The sequence below is a fragment of the Macaca thibetana genome, chromosome 6 (genome assembly GCF_024542745.1).
Source record: "Macaca thibetana thibetana isolate TM-01 chromosome 6, ASM2454274v1, whole genome shotgun sequence".
NCBI classification, from domain to species: Eukaryota; Metazoa; Chordata; class Mammalia; order Primates; family Cercopithecidae; genus Macaca; species Macaca thibetana.
The window spans coordinates 170,020,897-170,040,359 of record NC_065583.1 but is presented as its reverse complement, the minus strand read 5'-3'; the positions used below and the strand labels follow the sequence as shown (position 1 = coordinate 170,040,359).

The 19,463-nt window shown below is 46.4% G+C and overlaps 1 protein-coding gene across 2 annotated transcripts in view; it reads left to right on the top strand.

Annotated features, from left to right (window-relative positions):
* The window catches only part of TENT4A (terminal nucleotidyltransferase 4A), a 43,997-nt gene extending 24,992 nt beyond the window's left edge, over positions 1-19,005 (top strand). Inside the window, exons 3-13 of one of the 2 annotated variants that reach the window (XM_050792933.1) lie at positions 286-332; positions 1,332-1,452; positions 4,157-4,264; positions 5,367-5,495; positions 8,494-8,707; positions 10,409-10,535; positions 11,573-11,673; positions 12,338-12,510; positions 12,992-13,150; positions 14,830-14,994; positions 16,717-19,005. In XM_050792933.1, coding sequence (XP_050648890.1) covers positions 286-332; positions 1,332-1,452; positions 4,157-4,264; positions 5,367-5,495; positions 8,494-8,707; positions 10,409-10,535; positions 11,573-11,673; positions 12,338-12,510; positions 12,992-13,150; positions 14,830-14,994; positions 16,717-16,908 — 1,536 coding nt within the window. In that variant the 3' untranslated portion in view covers positions 16,909-19,005. Of the gene's footprint in view, positions 1-285; positions 333-1,331; positions 1,453-4,156; positions 4,265-5,366; positions 5,496-8,493; positions 8,708-10,408; positions 10,536-11,572; positions 11,674-12,337; positions 12,511-12,991; positions 13,151-14,829; positions 14,995-16,713 lie in introns of both variants that reach the window. The other variant, XM_050792932.1, reaches the window with a different exon arrangement.
* Positions 19,006-19,463: the final 458 nt, after the last annotated feature.

Sequence of the window (19,463 nt, the reverse complement as noted above, 5' to 3'; positions counted from 1 at the left end):
TTCAAAGCTAGCTCTGGAAAGTCCTCAGCTTTGAAGGGTTGTAGGGTGAAGACAAAACTTGTTTCACCTCTTAACTTAGAGTTTTTAAACATTCCTTTTTGGGGCACGTCTTTAACTTATAGGGAATTTTCTGGTTAATTGTTACACAGTCCCCTCCATCAGTTTCCAAGGTAGTTTTATTTTTTACCCAAGGGTATAGTGAGGGCTTTCTTGGAGTAAGAAGTAATGGTAGTGTGGCTGCTTGGTCTGTGGTATACATTTTAAAGCAACCTCCCTTTCTTTCAGGTACAGATATTTGGCAGCTTTAGTACAGGTCTCTATCTTCCAACTAGGTGAGTACCAGACTGCATGGCATGGGCTAGTGTCTGTGCTTATTTAGAGGCTGGGATGGTGTCTGGGCAATATTAAGGGCTACAAATAGATTCTTTGTAATTGAGTCTAAGGCGAAAAAGGCCAGCTGAAGGAAAAGACTGTGGTTACAGAAGGAAATTGGCAGAAAGATTTAATTTAGTGTTATGATGAATTCATTGCTTTGCATTTTGCCTCACACTTAATTTGTTGGGGTGCAAAAATGCTGGGTGCTGGAAACGTGAAGAAGACAGGTGGGAGGACTGTGGGAAGTAAAAGCAATAGAAAACATTCTGCTGATACTTTAGAACATGTGTTTGAAAAATTGATCTTATGTTTTAATGAAGATTCAAGCAAAATTCTCTTTAAATAGTATTTTCTAAGGGTTTTTACCTGATAAGAAAATGTCAAACAAGTTTGCATTCTAAAATGTAAACTGGTATTTTCTCATTAAGGATTCTTGATATCAAAATAAATTTCCGTGCACTATCTCATTAAAAGTTTACCTTCTATTAACCCACTGCTAGTTAGCATTTGGAGGCTGAAGAGGCTCTAATCTCAGGATTTGGGGGTTGATGTTAGCAGGGCCAATGGGTAATTGAACAGGTTCGGGTATCCAGGAATCCCTGAGTCTGCAGGAGTGATCCAGTGTAGGTAGTGCTGGAGTAGGTGCTGGGAGAGCGGGGCCTCAGCCTGCTTTGGGGGCAGGCGTTTTCTTCTGAATCCCCTCACATACCTAGTGCTGTTGGGAGAATCATTTAACCTTTGCTTTCCATCTTATGGAAGTCTTCCCTTCAGTTCAGCGAGGATTTGCTGTAGTTTATGAACTGCATTTCACTTCCTTAGGGGCCATAGCCTAGTGGGATTGTGTCTTGGCCTTTGGGGGAGACGCAGGCACATGTGCGGTGGTGCTTATCCTGCCCACACGAGTGTGTAGGCTGTGGTAAGGGGAGCAGTGGCTGACGTGCATTTTCTTCTGTCAGCGACATAGACCTGGTGGTCTTCGGGAAATGGGAGCGTCCTCCTTTACAGCTGCTGGAGCAAGCCCTGCGGAAGCACAATGTGGCTGAGCCGTGTTCCATCAAAGTCCTTGACAAGGCTACGGTGAGTGCCTGGCTTTGGCCCCTCTGACTGGGCAGGAGCCTCGTCACATCCCAGGTGGTTACAGGATACGCCTGTGTCACGAGCTCGTGGTATTTTACACAGTTATTGGCCACGGTTTCGATGATTAATCTGCTTCTGGTATAGACAAGTGTTTTATGTTTTTGTTTTATAGTCATGATCACCAACTGAGAACGTGTTTAGTGAGTCTGAACTTTTGGGATTTGTGAGCCCATTAAACTGTTCTTGGAATGAAAATATATGATTGTGTCTACTCATGTTAGGATGAATAGGAAAGGAGAGTCATATCTGAAAGCGGACACTGACGTTCAGGTGCTGCCCATTTTGGAGTGTTTGGCTCAATGATTAAACCATGGTTTTTATGATTACCATTTGCTACGTTAAATTCAAGAGGAACAACTTAGCTGTTCCTTTGTTGTTCCAAAATATATACATATATGAAAAGCCTCTTCTTTTTGGGGGAAGTGTGGAGATGAGACTGTTTCTGGTGTGTACTTGTTAAAGTTTATGTCAGTTCAAGATTCTAAGCCCCCAGTGACTGGGAGGTACTTGCCTGTCGTATGACAGTTCTTAGCTCACCTGTGCGACTGGCTAGCATTTCATTTTTAAATTTGTCTGTCAACTTATGTAGTGTGTGATTCACATCCTCCTAGTGTTTAGCAGAGCGTCAGTTAAGGCGGGAGCTTCCTCCTGCCTGTGCGGTGGTAGGGGAGGGGGCATTCACATGCTTCTCAGGTGATTCCTTGTCAGGTGCTTTTGATTGGGACTGGGGGCAAATTTTAAAACGTGATATATGCACTGAAAAGTGCACATGTACCAGGTGCACCTCTTGGTGAAAGTTAACGAAGTACACGTGCTCACATCATTGTCATGTGGACCAGAGAGAGCAGGCAGCACCAGAGGCTCCCTCCAGGCCCAGGTTCCAAAAGGGGCTGTTGGCTCTTCTCATGAGCATGAGACGAGCCCTGGCTGGCCACTTTCTCAAATGCTTATGGGCCTTATTGCACTTAGCTCTCCCAGCCACTCTCATCAGCAGACACTGTTGCTCTTCTCATTTTACAGGTGAGGAAACAGGTGCAGAGAGGTGAGGTAGTTAGCCCAAGGTGGGTTGGTGGCAGTGCGAGGCAGCACCTGCGTTTAGCCCAGGCCGCTGTTGTCTGCTGCTCCTCTGTGTGTGCCAAGGGGCAGCGGGGAGGTGGATGGGAATCCTGACCAGGCGACCACCTTTGGAGTAGAGAACTAAGGTGCGGTTGTCCTGAGGACACACAGTAGGTTGAGCAGTTGTTGCAGTAACTGCTTCGTCCCAGTGACCTCATTACTGTCGCATATTGGCTACTAAGTACCTCTTCCTCTGTTGCCTGAAGGCCAGTGTAGACTGCAGGGAGAGCCTGGAGCCTGCCACTGCTCCTTTCCAGGGACCGTCCTCACCATGCAGCCGGTCTGTCATGGGCACAAGAGCCCCGGGGCGAGGGCTGAGTTTAAGGTGAAAGCTTGTCTGTTTGGAAGGACAACCCAAAACTGAATGTTCCAGTGTTACTCCTCACCTCAGGATTTGGGGTTGCTGCGGTGAGTGAGTGTGTGCAAGAGTAGGGCAGGAGAGTGCCAGGAGTGACTGTGGGGAGGAGTCCATGAGATGGAAAGGAAGCTGCTTCCTGAACTCTGGGTGTCGGGGAAGGCATAGCCATCGAGTGTTGACTTCTTCCAAAGCAGTTTCTGATGAGTTCTTTGGGAAAGTGTTTTGTTTCTCTGCCTTCTTAGAATGTGCTGGCCCCCAGAGCTTACCCTGTCTGGTGGTTGCAGTGGCGTCCAGGTGACTCTGGCCCCACTGGCCTGTCCTCACACGCTGAGTCCTTGGTGGTTTGCCCTCAAGTGTAGACATTAAAGCCCAGAATAGGTGTGTACTGAATGCCCCGTCCCTGTGTTGCCTTTCACTGGTGTTTAAACCTTTCATCAGCCCCTGATTGTTTTGGTTAAAGGAACTCTGTTTTTAATGCTTCACGGCTGAAGGAAACCAAACATTGCCTTTTTTCCTGGAAGAACACAGTTTCACTGGTGGGGTGGGCGGTGGGGCGTGAGTGTGGCCTGGACAGTTGCTCAGGCAGGTTTTGAGTGCCATTTGGTGACAGTTCTTGTTGGGGAGAGTATTTCTAAAATAGCCCTTTATTTGCTGAATCTTTTAGGGGAAAGGTTTTTTTGGTAAAATTATCTTAAAGAGTGAAAACCCAAAGTAGATAAACAGTACCAGTATTGTTTGGAGAAACAGTATCAGTATAACGTACAATTTAAAAAATGGCTTTGAAGTTACATTAAATTATTTCAAAAATTCGACCAAATAGAAGTTGGGGGCCAGGCACCTCTCCCCATCCCAGCACGTAGGGTGGGTGTGGCAGAGACTAACTCATCATGTTCCCTGTTGGCTCCCTCCCCTCAGTCCTCTTTGATGCTTGGTCACCTCCGGTGCTGATCCAGGGCTGCAGGGGCGGGACAGAACGTGGGCCTTGCTGTGAGGGGCTGGGGCCTGGGAGTTGTCCTGGATTCAGGGACTACTGATGCTGACAATGTTCTCTGACCCCCTTTCATTACTAAAAAAAAACACCAAACCTCTGTACAGCTTTGGCAGCATTTTGATGCCTGGCTGTGGAGAGTCCAGCATATTAAAGCAGTTCTTAAAATGAAATCTTTACAGGTACCAATAATAAAGCTCACAGATCAGGAGACTGAAGTGAAAGTTGACATCAGCTTTAACATGGAGACGGGTGTCCGGGCAGCGGAGTTCATCAAGAATTACATGAAGGTACTGTGCTTGGTGACCTCGCGCAGCGAAAGTGCAGGACTGGAGTGCTTATGCTCGGCGGCATTTCTCCTACAGATGTTTACAGCTGTCAGCTGCACACAGGGGTCTTTCGTAATACAGACTACACTTACATTATTTCTCCTACAATACTATTTCTAGAGATACTTTGAAATTACATAGCTGTTTTTAAAATTTGCTTTTCTTGAGTAACCATTTTATGAAGTTGACAATTATTTTAGAGGGCTTTGTTAAAATGTTGTTTCTAGTTATTACCAAGAGACTGCTTCTAGCTCAGCGTGCCTCATTGGCAGATTTTGCGCAGGGGTCCAGTGGAAGTTGATAAATCATGAGGTGTCTTAGATATACTCACTTCGGGTGGTCTCAGTGCCTGAGGATGGGCAGAGAGGTTTGGTTGAGCTGATGTATTTGGGACTCTGACCATGTTCACGACCCCCGGGTGGTCGTGACTTCCTTCCTGTTACTGTAGAGACTGTGCAGTCCTTAGCAGGGGCAAATCCTGTTACAGTAGAGGCCATTGTAGTCCTTAGCAGGGGCAAATCCACCCCTGCAATCTGGTCCCGTCTTGTTCCATTTTCAAGGGCCTTGCCCTTCAGGTTCCCCCTTCCCCCTTGTCATCTGGTCTGAAGGAGCACGTCTGCCCCCAGCACAACACGGACAGCAGCAGCCAGGCTTTCCCTCCCTCCTGTCATCTCCTGCCGCTCTGCCTTCCTTGCCACCCTCACTCTGCTCTCCTGCTCCGGAGGCCCCCACTGTCCTCACGGCCTGCGTAGCAAGCACATAAACACTCCAGCGAACGCACTGGTCTCTCCTTGAGTTCCTTTGTGCCTGTGGACTCTTCATGGTGGGGGTGCACCCCTGCTGAGTCATAACCGAGGGAGAGCTCCACAGTCTCGATTTTCACAAGCCCCTCAGGAAATTAATTCTTAGCGTCTCCCAACCAAAGTTTGAGACTTACTGAGAGTCTTCAGATGGGCAAGAGGATGGAGGAAACGTTCCTTTCTGTCTTGTGTAATTTGCTATGTGAAATCTCTTTGAAAGTATGGTAATTACTCAATAAATCTTTTTCTTTTGGAATTTACAGAAATATTCATTGCTGCCTTACTTGATTTTAGTATTGAAACAGTTCCTTCTGCAGAGGGACCTGAATGAAGTTTTTACAGGTGGAATTAGCTCATACAGCCTAATTTTAATGGCCATTAGCTTTCTACAGGTACGTATGCTTTCTTGCGACCGTTTCTGTTGAGACATGTGTAAGAGTAGACTTTTCCAACCAGTTGTCCTGTAGGTTCCAGCAGCCTTTGCTCTCCTTTTACTATATTGTTTCAATTTGTTAGAGGCTGATTTCTGATTCTTATATTAAAACCCTCTTGATCAATGCACCTTTCTGGAGGCTCCTTTGTAGCTCATTTTGTACTGGGTGTAACGGTTAGTGCGGGGGTGCCCATCTGGTTCTGTGGGTCCAGTGCACATCAGTGCAAGCTCAAGGAGTTCTCTATATTCAGAAATGTCCATTTCATGGTAAACAATAAACATTTGTTGGTGCTTGCCTGTGATTTATATTGAAAAAAAATTGTCTCAGAATAAAGTTTGGTACCACATATGAGAAAAGGATTTACAAGATTGCTTTCTCAATTGATGAAACCTCATTATTTTGTCTGAAATTATATGTGGTCCTTATTTTGTTGAGTAACATGGAAAATCTATCAGTAGAAAACAGATGTGTTTTAAAAAATATTGTTAAATGCTGTGATGTATTGATAAACTGTACTTACACTTTTTTTTTTTTTTTTTTTTTTGAGACGGAGTCTCGCTCTGTCACCCAGGCTGGAGTGCAGTGGCGCGATCTCGGCTCACTGCAAGCTCCGCCTCCCGGGTTCACGCCATTCTCCTGCCTCAGCCTCCCGAGTAGCTGGGACTACAGGCGCCCACAACCGCGCCCGGCTAATTTTTTGTATTTTTAGTAGAGACGGGGTTTCACCGTGGTCTCGATCTCCTGACCTTGTGATCCGCCCGCCTCGGCCTCCCAAAGTGCTGGGATTACAGGCGTGAGCCACCGCGCCCGGCCTTACACTTTTTAAACATTTAAAATCATCTCTAATTGAAACAGTATTGTGTTTATATTTTCTTGAGTGAAGAATTCTGTTCTTTACAGAATCTTGCCTGTATAATTTAGCTGCACAACTGGATTTGTCCATGTTTACCATTAATGTTGTACTTGTGATTGTGCTGAGTGAGCCGTTTCTGTTCATGATTTGGTAATGTTCTCACTGTCATGAATGCTATGATAGTAGAACCACTGGGTAACCACCTGTGATGATCGCAGCTTCCTTGGTCTGTCTCTGCAGAGATGCTTTAAGAGTAGTGAAAATGGAATTCCATGTCTGTTTTCTTACAGTTCAAGTCACACTGTCCTGTTTTCACTTTCCCCTCTGAGATGTGGCCGTTAGTGTATAGCCTTTCTTCCATAGTTTTTGGACATTATTTTGAACTAAACATGGGCCTCTGTTCTTTACTAATATACTCCTGACTTGCACTATTTTCATGGCCTTGTAGTAACAACAGCTACTTAATACTTTGATCATGCATGTGCCATGTGTGCCTGGGCCCAGGGCCTCCTGCCACCCCCTCAGGGGGTCCTTTCAGTGATCTTGTGACCCCACAGGAGGCCACCATAGCATGAGTCGGATTCCTGGGTTCACTGCCACATCCCTGTGCCTGTCCAGTGCCCAGAGCTTGTCCTGCCTCAGCGGTGTGACTGTGGCAACATTTGAGTTTCTTGACTGAGTGAGGGGAGGAGGCCCACCCTGCCACTGGCCAGGCTCTTGGATATGTGATTTTGGCTAAAAGACAAGGAATAAGGAAGGGAATAAAGGTGAGGCCAGAATTGGAATCCTCCTCTTGTGTGGTGGAAATACGCAGAGAACTCCGGGATTCTTCTGAACCTTAAAAACATTTGTATGCGGCCGGGCGCGGTGGCTCAAGCCTGTAATCCCAGCACTTTGGGAGGCCGAGACGGGCGGATCACGAGGTCAGGAGATCGAGACCATCCTGGCTAACACAATGAAACCCCGTCTCCACTAAAAATACAAAAAAATTAGCCGGGCGTGGTGGCGGCGCCTGTAGTCCCAGCTACTCGGGAGGCTGAGGCAGGAGAATGGCGGGAACCCGGGAGGCGGAGCTTGCAGTGAGCCGAGATCGCGCCACTGCACTCCAGCCTGGGCGACAGAGCGAGACTCCGCCTCAAAAAAAAAAAAAAAAAAAAAAAAAAAAAAAAAAAATTTGTATGCTTTCGAGCTGCAGCTCCTCCTGGCACTCTGTGTTATAAATAGTTTCAAGCACCGTGCTTCTCTGAGGGATTTCTCTCATGTGCCCTTGTCCATCCCTTTCTAGTTGGCACTGTCCGATAGAATTCTCTGTGATGGTGACGGCCACTTCTGCATGGTCCGGCAAGGGGCTTGGTGCCACATGTGGCTACTGAGTATTGCAGTGTGGCTGGTGAGAGCAACAAGCTGGATTTTTAATTAATTTGTTTTAGTTCATTTAAATAAACATGTGGGCAATGCAGGTCTGGACAGCTGAGAATTATGACCCTCAGGAGGTGTGGTGGACAGTGGTTTAGTTCAGAACAAGCCCAATGCCTGCTTTTGAAGACGATATGGCACTGAACTGAGAGTGGTGCTCATCTGTGTGCAAGCAGGATGGAAGCTTGCTATAGATACTATGATGCAATACTGATGGCCTATACTCAGCTGAAATCAGTCATTTCACTTTCTGGTTTTATGTGATACCGCCATACTGTTCAGTCTAACACTGACCCCTGTTGGTTGTACTTCAGCATAACGAAATTAGGACGGTGAGAATCTGAAATTACATCTACCATCCACACAACTAAGTTATGCAGAATATAGTCAACTTATTTGCCAATATTTGGTTAATCAGGTATCTGTGTTTGCAGGAAGTTTGCTGTATGGATTAACAATTCCAAAAATTAAACGACAATAAAATTGAGATTAGTACATTGTATTCCTTTTGAACACTCCTCATTGAAGAGGCTGCTGTTCAGGCTTCCTCGTGGTGCTGGTGAGTGAGCGAGTGCCTCTCACTGGTATTGCCTTGAAGAGGCTGCTGGACAGCAGACTTCGTTGCATCCTATTTTCTTTAGAACATGCCCTGAATCCATACAAATTGTGGATGCATTGCTTTTACAGTTGCATCCAAGAATTGATGCCCGGAGAGCTGATGAAAACCTTGGAATGCTTCTTGTAGAATTTTTTGAACTCTATGGGAGAAATTTTAATTACTTGAAAACCGGTATTAGAATCAAAGAAGGAGGTGCCTATATTGCCAAAGAGGAGATCATGAAAGCCATGACCAGCGGGTACAGACCGTCAATGCTGTGCATTGAGGACCCCCTGCTGCCAGGTAAGGGCTCCCCGACCTCCACTGCTGGGAGCTAGGCCAGCTTCGGGGGGGTGGGGGGGGGGGTGTGGGGGCCATGTTGGGGCTCTGAAAGCCTCGGGCAATTCATTTGCTCTTGATGCAGGTTTCTCTTTTTTTTTTTTTTTTTGAGACAGTCTCGTTCTGTTGCCCAGATTGGAGTGCAGTGGCGTGATCTCGGCTCACTGCAAGCTCCGCCTCCCGGGTTCACGCCATTCTCCTGCCTCAGCCTCCTGAGTAGCTGGGACTACAGGCACCCACCACCACTCCCAGCTAATTTTTTGTATTTTTAGTAGAGATGGGGTTTCACCATGTTAGCCAGGATGGTCTCGATCTCCTGACCTTGTGATCTACCTGCCTCGGCCTCCCAGAGTGCTGGGATTACAGGCGTGAGCCACCATGCCCAGCCACAGGTTTCTCTTATACTAACCAGTTAATAATGACACTTTGAGAAATCCTTATTTAATGCTTCTAATTAACTTTTGTCTTTCCAACTGTTTACATTCTATAATAAAGCAGAATTAAGGAAAATCTTTTTTTTCTGATTATAGAAGTATTCCGTATTCATCCTAAATCATTTGTTTCCCAGAAGTATGTAATATAGAAAAACAGTAGATGCCATAATCCCTTTATTTGGACATGTATTTCTCCACTTTTTTCGTATATGGATATTAATGTTTATTATTGTTATCTTGTTGAACACATCCCACAACGCAAACCTGTTAGTCACTTGGCTTTTGACTTTATTTCCTAAAGATCATCTCAGGGAAAACACATTGGCTGATGTGTTTTGTTGTTGCTTGTAGATGGCGTGATTTATGCAGGCTCTTGAGTGGTTTTTTTGGTAGCACGGTGTGGCAGTGTATCATCCATCTTTTTGTCTGTTGGATCAGTCACATTGGAGACATTGCCATTGTCTTCAAGTGTCTACTGAAATGTACTCAAAAAAACAAAGACCCACATAATCATTGAGATATATAATATAAACCTAGAAAAGATAAAATTCCGGTACTTAGAATATATGTCCTTTAAAAAAAATCTACACTTAACCTGATTGTGAAGAATGAGTTGTATGTAGATTAAAATTCGAAACAGTGCTTTTCTGATGAAAAGTAAGCTCCTCTTGACTGACTTCCTTGGTGACTTCTGTGACAGATTTCTTTGATTTGCTGTCCCAGTTTTCCACACATGAGAATTCACATTCCATTCTAAAGGATCACTTCCTGCAGGTTCCGTTAGTGTTGACTGAGTTGGGGTGCACTTTGGGCTAGCTGCCCTTCTGACTGCCTTGTGAGGCCTCCTGATTGTCAGATCGGCTATCACACTGGGTCGGTGCTCCGGTCTGCACAATGGTAGCTTTTGGCTTCCTTGTGTGTCTGCCACCTGGAGAGCGGGCTTTTTGTGAGCTGTTGCTCCGTCTGTGAATGGCAGCTGCCTTCATGAGGTGGGCCGTGAGCACGTGGGCAATGATGATGCAGACCAGGCCCCTCGGCACTCACAGACCGTGCCCTGTGTATGGTGATTGACAGGGCCTTTGCTAGTGCCGACTGCCATGCGTGCCCATTGTGTTCGCCTGTCTGGGCTTTGCTGGTGAGGGCCTGCTTCAGAGTCACTTGTATGACAAGATCTGAAATGTGGACGATGGTGTGCGTGTGGGGAGAGTCTGACATAGCCTTTTTGCTGCAGGGAATGATGTTGGCCGGAGCTCCTATGGCGCCATGCAGGTGAAGCAGGTCTTCGACTATGCCTACATAGTGCTCAGCCATGCCGTGTCACCGCTGGCCAGGTCCTATCCAAACAGAGACGCCGAAAGGTAATGGGTTGCGTGTCTGTGTCTGGGCTCAGCATGCCTGTGGGATGGTAGTTACCCCTTTCCTGTGTCATTTACCTCCATGAAATTTATGAAGGGATGTTCTGTCGTATTTCAGTAGAATTTGGATATGTTGGTGAAGGAAGGCCTTCTAGGAATGTGGGATGGCTGTATGGGATTCATCCATGGTTGAGAGTTGAAAATTTCTTTCTTGGAGATTTGACATTTTCTTCAGGGTCTTTTGTTTTGGAGAGGTGATTTCTAGCTTTCAAAACTTTGGAACATGATGCTTTTTCTCCAGCCTTGAAAGCATAAACATTCACTTTCTAAGTGAATGTATCTGATCACCCAATCCCTACCATCTTCTCTTATGTACACTCGTCCCTTGTTCTACATTTTGGGCCATTTTTACAGTCCCAAAATGTAGTCAGATGTATTTACTTCTGACCCAGATGATGCTGTGGTGGTGGTAGTGGTGGGATTGGAGGGGGTGGGAGATGAGATAGGAATGGGAAGGAAGAGTAACGTGGTCGTCAAGAGTGGAATTTGAAACAGTTTGATAAATCTGTTCCATGGTGGATGATGGAATAAACAGGTTTCGAGGCCTGGCTCAGCAGCTGCTGCAGGCGCTGGTGGTGCTGGAGCTCTGTGTGTTCCTGAGCCGCTGTCTGCTCGGTGTTTTCAGGCGGAGCTCTGGGCCCCGTGTAGGGCACTCATCTCAGTACCATCTCCATTCTCGCCTGTGCAGTGGGAGGTGAAATGTCAGCACTGTGTGACCATCGAGGGTGGGAAGGCCACGCTCCCCTACTTGGAGCTGCCTTTCACAGTGGTCTTCTGTAGGCAGATGTACTGCGATCCAGGGTGTGCTGGAGCTGAATCATTAGAAGTCATATGTATTTGTAAATGTATTTTAGCTCCCTTCCTACTGTCCTTCACCTAGTGAGATGATCTGTTAGGGGTATAAGGTAACTGCTCAAGAGGGGTTCTAACTCCCTGATACCTGTTGTACTCTGTTGATCTCCAACAATGTCCCTTTGCAGTACTTTAGGAAGAATCATCAAAGTAACTCAGGAGGTAATTGACTACCGGAGGTGGATCAAAGAGAAGTGGGGCAGCAAAGCCCACCCGTCGCCGGGGATGGGTGAGAGATTAATTCATTTGTGTTCATCCTAACCACTGGCTGGCGTGTTCATGCAGAAGTGTCTCTATTCCTTTGTGGTAAATTGGTCAAATTAAGAAGATAGCTAGTTTTTCTGATGAGCATTAATTAAAAACACAATAAGATCTAGAGCAGCACTGTCCAGTAGAAACAATGCCACACGTAGAATTTCAAAGTTTCTAGGGCCGTGTCAAATGTGAAAAGAAACAGGTGAAATAATTTTGGTAGATTTTATTCAACTGAAGTCAAAATATTAACATTTCAACATGTAATCAACATAAAAATGATTGAGATATTTTATAGCCATTTTTTGTACTAAGTCTTTGAAATCCAGTGTGTATTTATTTGTACTTACAGTACATCCTTATATGGGTGCCAAATTTTCATAAAAAATACTTGATCTATATTTAGATTTTAGAAAGTTCACATTTGAAGATGATTTGCATACCCAAGTTGTTACAAGCATGTTTAATGTTTTCCAATAGCTAATTGACTATAATTTTTAAAATTAAGCAAAACCTAATGTTGGGTTTGTCAGTCACATTAGCAGCGTTCCCGGCTCAGCAGAACCCATGACTGATGCTGCTGGGGCGGCTCCACGCCACAGTTCTCAGGAGTTATTAACCAAGACTTTTTCCCTCCACAGACAACAGGATCAAGATTAAAGAGCGAATAGCCACGTGCAATGGGGAGCAGACGCAGAACCGAGAGCCCGAGTCTCCCTACGGCCAGCGCTTGACTTTGTCGCTGTCCAGCCCCCAGCTCCTGTCTTCAGGCTCCTCAGCCTCATCTGTGTCTTCACTTTCTGGGAGTGACGTTGTGAGTGCCCTCCCCTCCTCCGTGTGTCTGTTGGACAGTTTGTGTCTCTGGTAAATGTCCAGAGCTGTGAGCTTAAAATCTCCCCCTTAGGTTTGCTCAGGTTTTGTTTCCTTTTATGTGTGTGGAGTGGGTGGGAGGGCAGCCCCGTGATGTCGGCACCAGGCTTCCTTTCCCCCACTGTGAACCTTCTGAACCTGTCTGGCTCATGCGGCTGTCGAGGGCAGTAATCCTCTTCACAGATTAAAAAAAAATTAAATCCAAGTATCTCTTCTGTATTTCCTTCAACATTCTTTTTCAGTTTTGATGAAATTACTTGAAGGAAGCCTGGGTAGATTTGGGCTGCCCGTTCAGAAGTTAGACTTAATTCAAATAACCTTTCATAGCCAGCCTGGAGGCAGGCGTTTCTTTTCATAGCTTGAAGGAAGTAGTAGTGCACCTTTGTGGTACAGCTGTCCTTGTTGTTTTTTGTACCGGGTTCAAGGATTCAGACACACCGCCCTGCACAACGCCTAGTGTTTACCAGTTCAGTCTGCAAGCGCCAGCTCCTCTCATGGCCGGCTTACCCACCGCCTTGCCAATGCCCAGTGGCAAACCTCAGCCCACCACTTCCAGAACACTGATCATGACAACCAACAGCCAGGTACGTGGCCCTCTGGTGCCCTTCCCGGTGGTGGCCCCGGGAAGGGCATCTGAGCTGTGATATGCGCTAGAGATTCATGGTCCTTTGAATTCGAAGAGTAACTTTTTGAGTCTTTGGCCATTGCTGTCTTATTCTAGGAAATCCTGTCTTTTTTGTGGTGGTGAGGCCCACCATGTAGAGTTTCAGCAGTGAGGAGACTGTGGTTCTCGAGTGCTGCCGTGGCTTTTCACGGGGGCCAGGTCGACTGCCTTCCTATAAGTTTCCTCACTGCCCCAGCATGAGACTGCTGTCGAGGATCATCTTGAGAGAGCGACTCAGTCGCGACCCACTTAGCTGGGCACCAGGCAGCGCCAGACACTTGTCCCTACTTCCTCTCAGAATCTCAGTGTTGAGACTTTTTAAAAGTTTTAATGTGAACTTATTGGACTTTTTTCATGTTTCAAATTAGGCATACTTTCTAAGGCTTTTTCTGTTAGAATGTACTGTCTGTTTCTAAAATTTAGATAAAATTAGAAATCTAAAGGAGAATTTTATAAATACTAAATTTTGTATCTACTTCCGATTATACATCACTGGAATATGTGTGGGTATAAAACCCAACATGTTAATTGACTTAAAACCATTTTCTGAAATGTGGGGTGTAATTTGAGCATAAAACTATGTAGGTATATGCAAAAGTATCTTGACTCATTACTTGGAGTTTTGCACTCTGCTCTGGGGAAGACATGCTCACAGGATCCACCCTGATTCTGGCAGAGCTTCTGGAATGCTGGCTCTGTAATGACCCACAGAGTTGATGAGCAGAGCCATGGCCCAGCCAGACACCATAACGTGTCTAATTACTGCATAAATGTAAAATTCTGAGGCAATTATTTACACTCTTAAAATATACCACAGATAAACTTGGTTGCCTTTTTATGGTCATCACACTGGCCCTGACGTCCTGGGTCATGTGTCACAAAGGTGTTTGTTTTAACCACCCACAAGCCTTGGGGCCCTTGAGAGCCCAGTGCGGCTGCTGAGCTCCAGAGCCACACTCTGCGGCTGCTTGTGTGGTTCGAGCGTGAAGTCTAGGGACGCTGAGGGTTTCTAGGTTCTTATCTAAGAAGACTCTTGTCATCTCCAGAGGTGGTTGGGGTAAATGCATGGGATGCCAAGATGCAACGAGGTCAGTGTTGCAAGTCTGAGAAAAGGGGTTCTTGTTAGTGTGCTTCTGCTGCTGACAGTAATGGGTGATGCTGACGTAGAAGCAGCCCGGGACCTGGACAGCAGGCGAGGATGGATCTGCCGGCCGTCCCACGGCCCCTTGGGCCACCAGTCAGGCCAGTCTCGGTCTCTGACCCCGAGTTCAGTGTGTGAGTCGTGGATTCATCACGGGGGTGACAGTTGTTATTCTGATGATGCTAATGTTTTGAGTCGTTTGATCTTCAATGAGTTTTAAACTTTATGACTTGGATTACTGGGCATACTTTATATTCTAATTGCTGTTTCAGAATATGAGGTATTTCTAATTCAAAGCACAATATTGTTAGGTTATAGTGAAACAAACTGCTTTATGGAGCCCACATGCAACTGTGCCATTTATGAGCTGCCCTGTGGCGGTGCTGAGCTTTAGAAGCCGGATGGTTTTCCTGTGATTGATTTGGTACCCATGGCCGTCTCTGTCGTTTTCTTCCTAGACCAGGTTTACTATACCTCCACCGACCCTAGGGGTTGCTCCTGTTCCTTGCAGACAAGCTGGTGTAGAAGGAACTGCGTCTTTGAAGGCCGTCCACCACATGTCTTCCCCGGCCATTCCCTCAGCGTCCCCCAACCCGCTCTCGAGCCCTCATCTGTATCATAAGGTATAGCTCTTTCCTGGTGCGTTCACCTGTTCAAGCTGCCATGTGAGAGGTGGTGCTGAATGTTTTCTCCTCCAAAGAGAATTCCAGAGAGATCATTTGAAAACGGAATTTGCTTTCTTGTCATTCAGCCTCATGTTTGCTTGTCTTTCCAAACAAAACTTTAAAAAGTTAAACTATTTTAAGATGTAAGATACAGTTTAATTGGTTGCCACAAACATCTCTTAATTCCTCTGTTGAACTGATTAGCATAAAACTAAAAGTTGAAATAAGGCTCAAAATGAAGACTTTTCTTTTCCCATTTATATAATTCATTTATATGCTAAATACCTCGGTTTCTAAGAAGCAAATGATAAAACCAAGAGCAGATCTTGCCATAATGTCCCATGTATGCTGCTGTCATTCCCACGTTGCCTGATCCCCACCTGGGGTAGGAGCAAGCATCAGGGTGGGCAGAGCTGTGTGCTGGGCCTCAGCAGGATCCTGGCATGCCTGCCCGTGTGGCTCCTCACAAGTGCAGCTGTGTGCACGGAAAAAACAGGTCACGTTAGGTTCCTATGTTCTTGAAGTACCTGAATGATTGGGAGAGCCATGACGAGGATCTTCCAGGTCAGCCTCTATCATGCGTGATGTTCCCTTGGGCTGTGCGGATGCTCGGTACTTTCATCGGTGTCCACACCTCTTACTCTACTCCACTCCTCCTTTGCTTGTCTAATCCTACTTTGCCAGGAAGTTTTATTCTTGAAGCTTGCGTCTTTGGCCCTGTGTTGTATGATGGTTGTTTTTAGGAGTTAAGTCATAGAACATTTCCTCTTGGATTTATGCATCCCCCATAGACACATTCAGGGTGAAAGAACAACTTCGCACAGCAGCTCCTTCATTGCATTTTGGCTTTGCTTTCCCAGCCTCCTCCTGCTGTTTGTCCTGCTCTGAGACTTCCCTAAAGCCGGCGTGTGTTTCCTCTCAGTCTGCTTGGCCGGGACCTTGCAGTGCGGAGAATGTGCTTTGGGTGCAGCCCAAGCACAGGCTGCTGCATGCCGGGATCGACAGGCTGCTGAGGGCGAGAGTACCAGGCCCTGGCACGTGTGACTTGCTTGTTTCTAGAAGGTCACAGTTGGGGGAAGAACATGACCGGGACCTTCTTATTTCTTTTTTTTTGGGACAGAATCTCACTCCATCCCCCAGGCTGGAGTGCAGTGGTGTGATCTCAGCTCACTGCAACCTCCGCCTCCCGGGTTCAAGCAATTCTTGTGCCTCAGCCTCTCGAGTAGCTGGAATTACAGGTGTGTGCCGCCACACCCAGCCAATTTTTGTATTTTTAGTAGAGACGGGGTTTCACCATGTTGGTCAGGCTGGTCTCGAGCTCCTGACCTCAAGTGAGCTGCCTGCTTCAGCCTCCCAAAGTGCTGGAATTACAGGCGCAAGGCACTGGCACCTGGCCAGGGACCTTCTTATTTCTATGGATAAGTAGAACAAGTTAGAAGTGAGGTTCTGCTGAATTTGTGTGGTTTGATCCTGGTATATGGTGGTTGCCTTCAGTCAGTCACGGAATGGGAAGAATACTTTTCTGTCAAATGGAAGAGTTGGAAAGTCCCAGAGGGCAGGTGTCCATCCCTCCTCCCTACGTAACATCACGTCGGCGCTTAGTGTGGTCACTGCCGGAGGACGTGGGCATTGTGCCTGTTGTCTGGCTCCAACATTGCTGTCTCTCTCTTTCTCCAGCAGCACAACGGCATGAAACTGTCCATGAAGGGCTCTCATGGCCACACCCAAGGCGGCGGCTACAGCTCTGTGGGTAGCGGAGGTGTGCGGCCCCCTGTGGGCAACAGGGGACACCACCAGTATAACCGCACCGGATGGAGGAGGAAAAAACACACACACACGCGGGACAGTCTGCCCGTGAGCCTCAGCAGATAATGGCTCCTGGCTGCGTCGGCCTCCCCCACCCCTCCGCAGACTGCCCCGCGGCCTCGGCCACCGGCAGGGGAACCGAGACCAGCACCCCGCACGTCAGCCGGGCTCACGGCACGCCCGCCGCTGATCACTCTGCATGTTTCTTTGTGTGGTGGTCGCGTCCATCTTCAAGAACAGCTCGTTGTGCTCATCTGTGAAGCCTTATTAAACGTGGACGTTGTTTTCTGCCTTCCCAGGATTCTTCCTTCAGTGCTGAGGCAGGTCAGGCTCAGGAACTGCAGGGACGTGAACATGCGCTTGCGGTTTGCGGTAGCCGTGTCTGTTCCTTCGCGGTTTGCTATTTTCATTTCCTGTTTGTCAAAGCAGCAGAGGAGATCAAACCCCGTTCGTGTGTCTTTCCTCCATGGATAGGCTTGGGAGGTCATTGTTTTACTGCCCTCACATTTTGTTTGAAATTTCAGAACTGTTTTTCTATGTAAATATTGAAAACTTATGATTTGTGCAATAACTCAGATATTTTTTATTTAATTTCCTATTTTCACATAAGTTATATTTAAGGGAGGAGGGAATTTTTTTTAAACAAGCTTAGGTCCTTTCCCGAGCTGCATTTTCTAAGTTGGGTCATCGTGTCGGCTGGTTGTCTGACGAGCATCGTTACAAACACCATGATGAGGGGTTTGGGGTTTTATTTTGATGTCTTTTCTTTTGGTTGGAGTGAGTGAAGGAGTCAGGTCGCCCTGACGGTTTTCCAGAGGGCTCGGCTCCAGAGCCACCTGACGGACTGCCCGTGGCCCTGCTGTCGGGCCCCAGGCCGTTGTCTTGCTCTGACCACAGAGTTTTAATGTTTTGGTTTTCAGTTCTTTTAAACTGGACAACAAATCCAGCATTTCAAGTGCCAGAAGTATAACTTTCTAAGGAGAGAAGGGTTGTCACGTTATAAAATCTTTAGGAAAATGTGAACTGGAAAATGTTTCAGTCAGTTTTAGTGACATAGCCTGTGATGATGGGTCTGGTGACTATTATTGCGGACCGTGGTACCCAGTTTTAGGAATGTGGAGAAAGGAATTCTGTTGATTCCATTGAGGAATCTGTAGCGTATGCATTCGTTCTGTTAAGAGCAAATCTAGGAGAAGTGCTTCAGCTGCCCAGTGCGCCGTGGGGAGTGTTTTAATGGATCATGTCGCAGGAGAGCACAGCCCAGCGTTGGGGCCGGGACCGCTGGCGCCCGACGTCGGAAGCATACAGGTATACTATGCAAGTGTATTCTGCCACAACAACCACTGTCTTTGTTACCTTTTTTTGAACAAGAATATATCCATCCTGCCTAACCCTGAGTTTTTGGAGCACCACAGTTGTCCTGGGAGTTGGTTGCATCTTGTAGGCCATCTGACTTCCTGTTGTTAAAACAGGGGTCTGGTCTTGCTAAACACTACAGGTAGGTTGGTCTTTGAAGTCCACTAGTGGAGAATGTCGAGACAAGATACTTATTACCATGACATCTGATGGATGTGCAGCAGTGGGGAGTTCTAGATTGATCTCTGAATGTGATGGACGCCCAGCAAGGACAAGCTTTAAAATGTCTGCGGTCTGCCCTTTTGAAGCAGGACTGGCTCACTCTGTCATTGGGAGCTGTCGGCTGCGACTGCAGGTTCTCTAGGAGGCATTCCAGAATAGAGTAGCACACTGTGTCTGCAGTTCTCGATGACCGAAAGTTATCAAAAATATTTAAAATATTTAAATTGTGAACCTATTGATAAAGAATATTTATAAAAACTGATCTGTAGGCCTGTACTAATCTCTACGCATTAGCAATATTGACTGTAAACCCACATTAAGGAAACCACTACGGGGCCGGCAGTGAGTGTCCCGTGGGGTGTGCATTTTAAAGCTCGATTCATAGACACAGGTACCATGTTCCATTTCCGTCATGGTGAAGCAGATGAATTGGCCTGGCTACCACTGTGGTTGTGTGCTACAGGTTTGACAAAAGATATCATGTTTCGATTTTTTTGTGTGTGGACAACAATATGGAAGCTAAAATTGACATATTTTTATGTAAAGTTTTTCTATTCTTTGATTTTTAATAAACTTTGGAAACCAGTTTTGTGTTTGTGTTCAAGTGTATGCTTTCAAGGGTAAGAGCGGCTTCCACATTTTCAGTTTTGAATTTCTAAATTAGGGCAATACTTTAACCAGTTATTCTAAATAAGATTCAAAAGAAGGCAGATGATCCCAGTCCTATAAAGCAAGTTGCGGCAGGGAGATTATGTTGTCACTGGTCCATTAAAGTAGGAGGAGGTGAAAATACAAAAATTAGCCGGGCATGGTGACTCACTGAGTAGCTGTAATCCCAGCTACTCGGGAGGGTGAGGCATGAGAAATGCTTGAACCCGGGAGGCAGAGATTGCAGTCAATCGAGACCGTGCTACTGCACTCCAGCCTGGGCGACACAGTGAGACCCTTTCTCCAAAACAAAAAACAAAAAGTGGGTGGAGGTTCTAGGCTTTGCACAAGGCCTATATAACAGTAACAGAAACGTGCTCTCTGTCCTCACATTC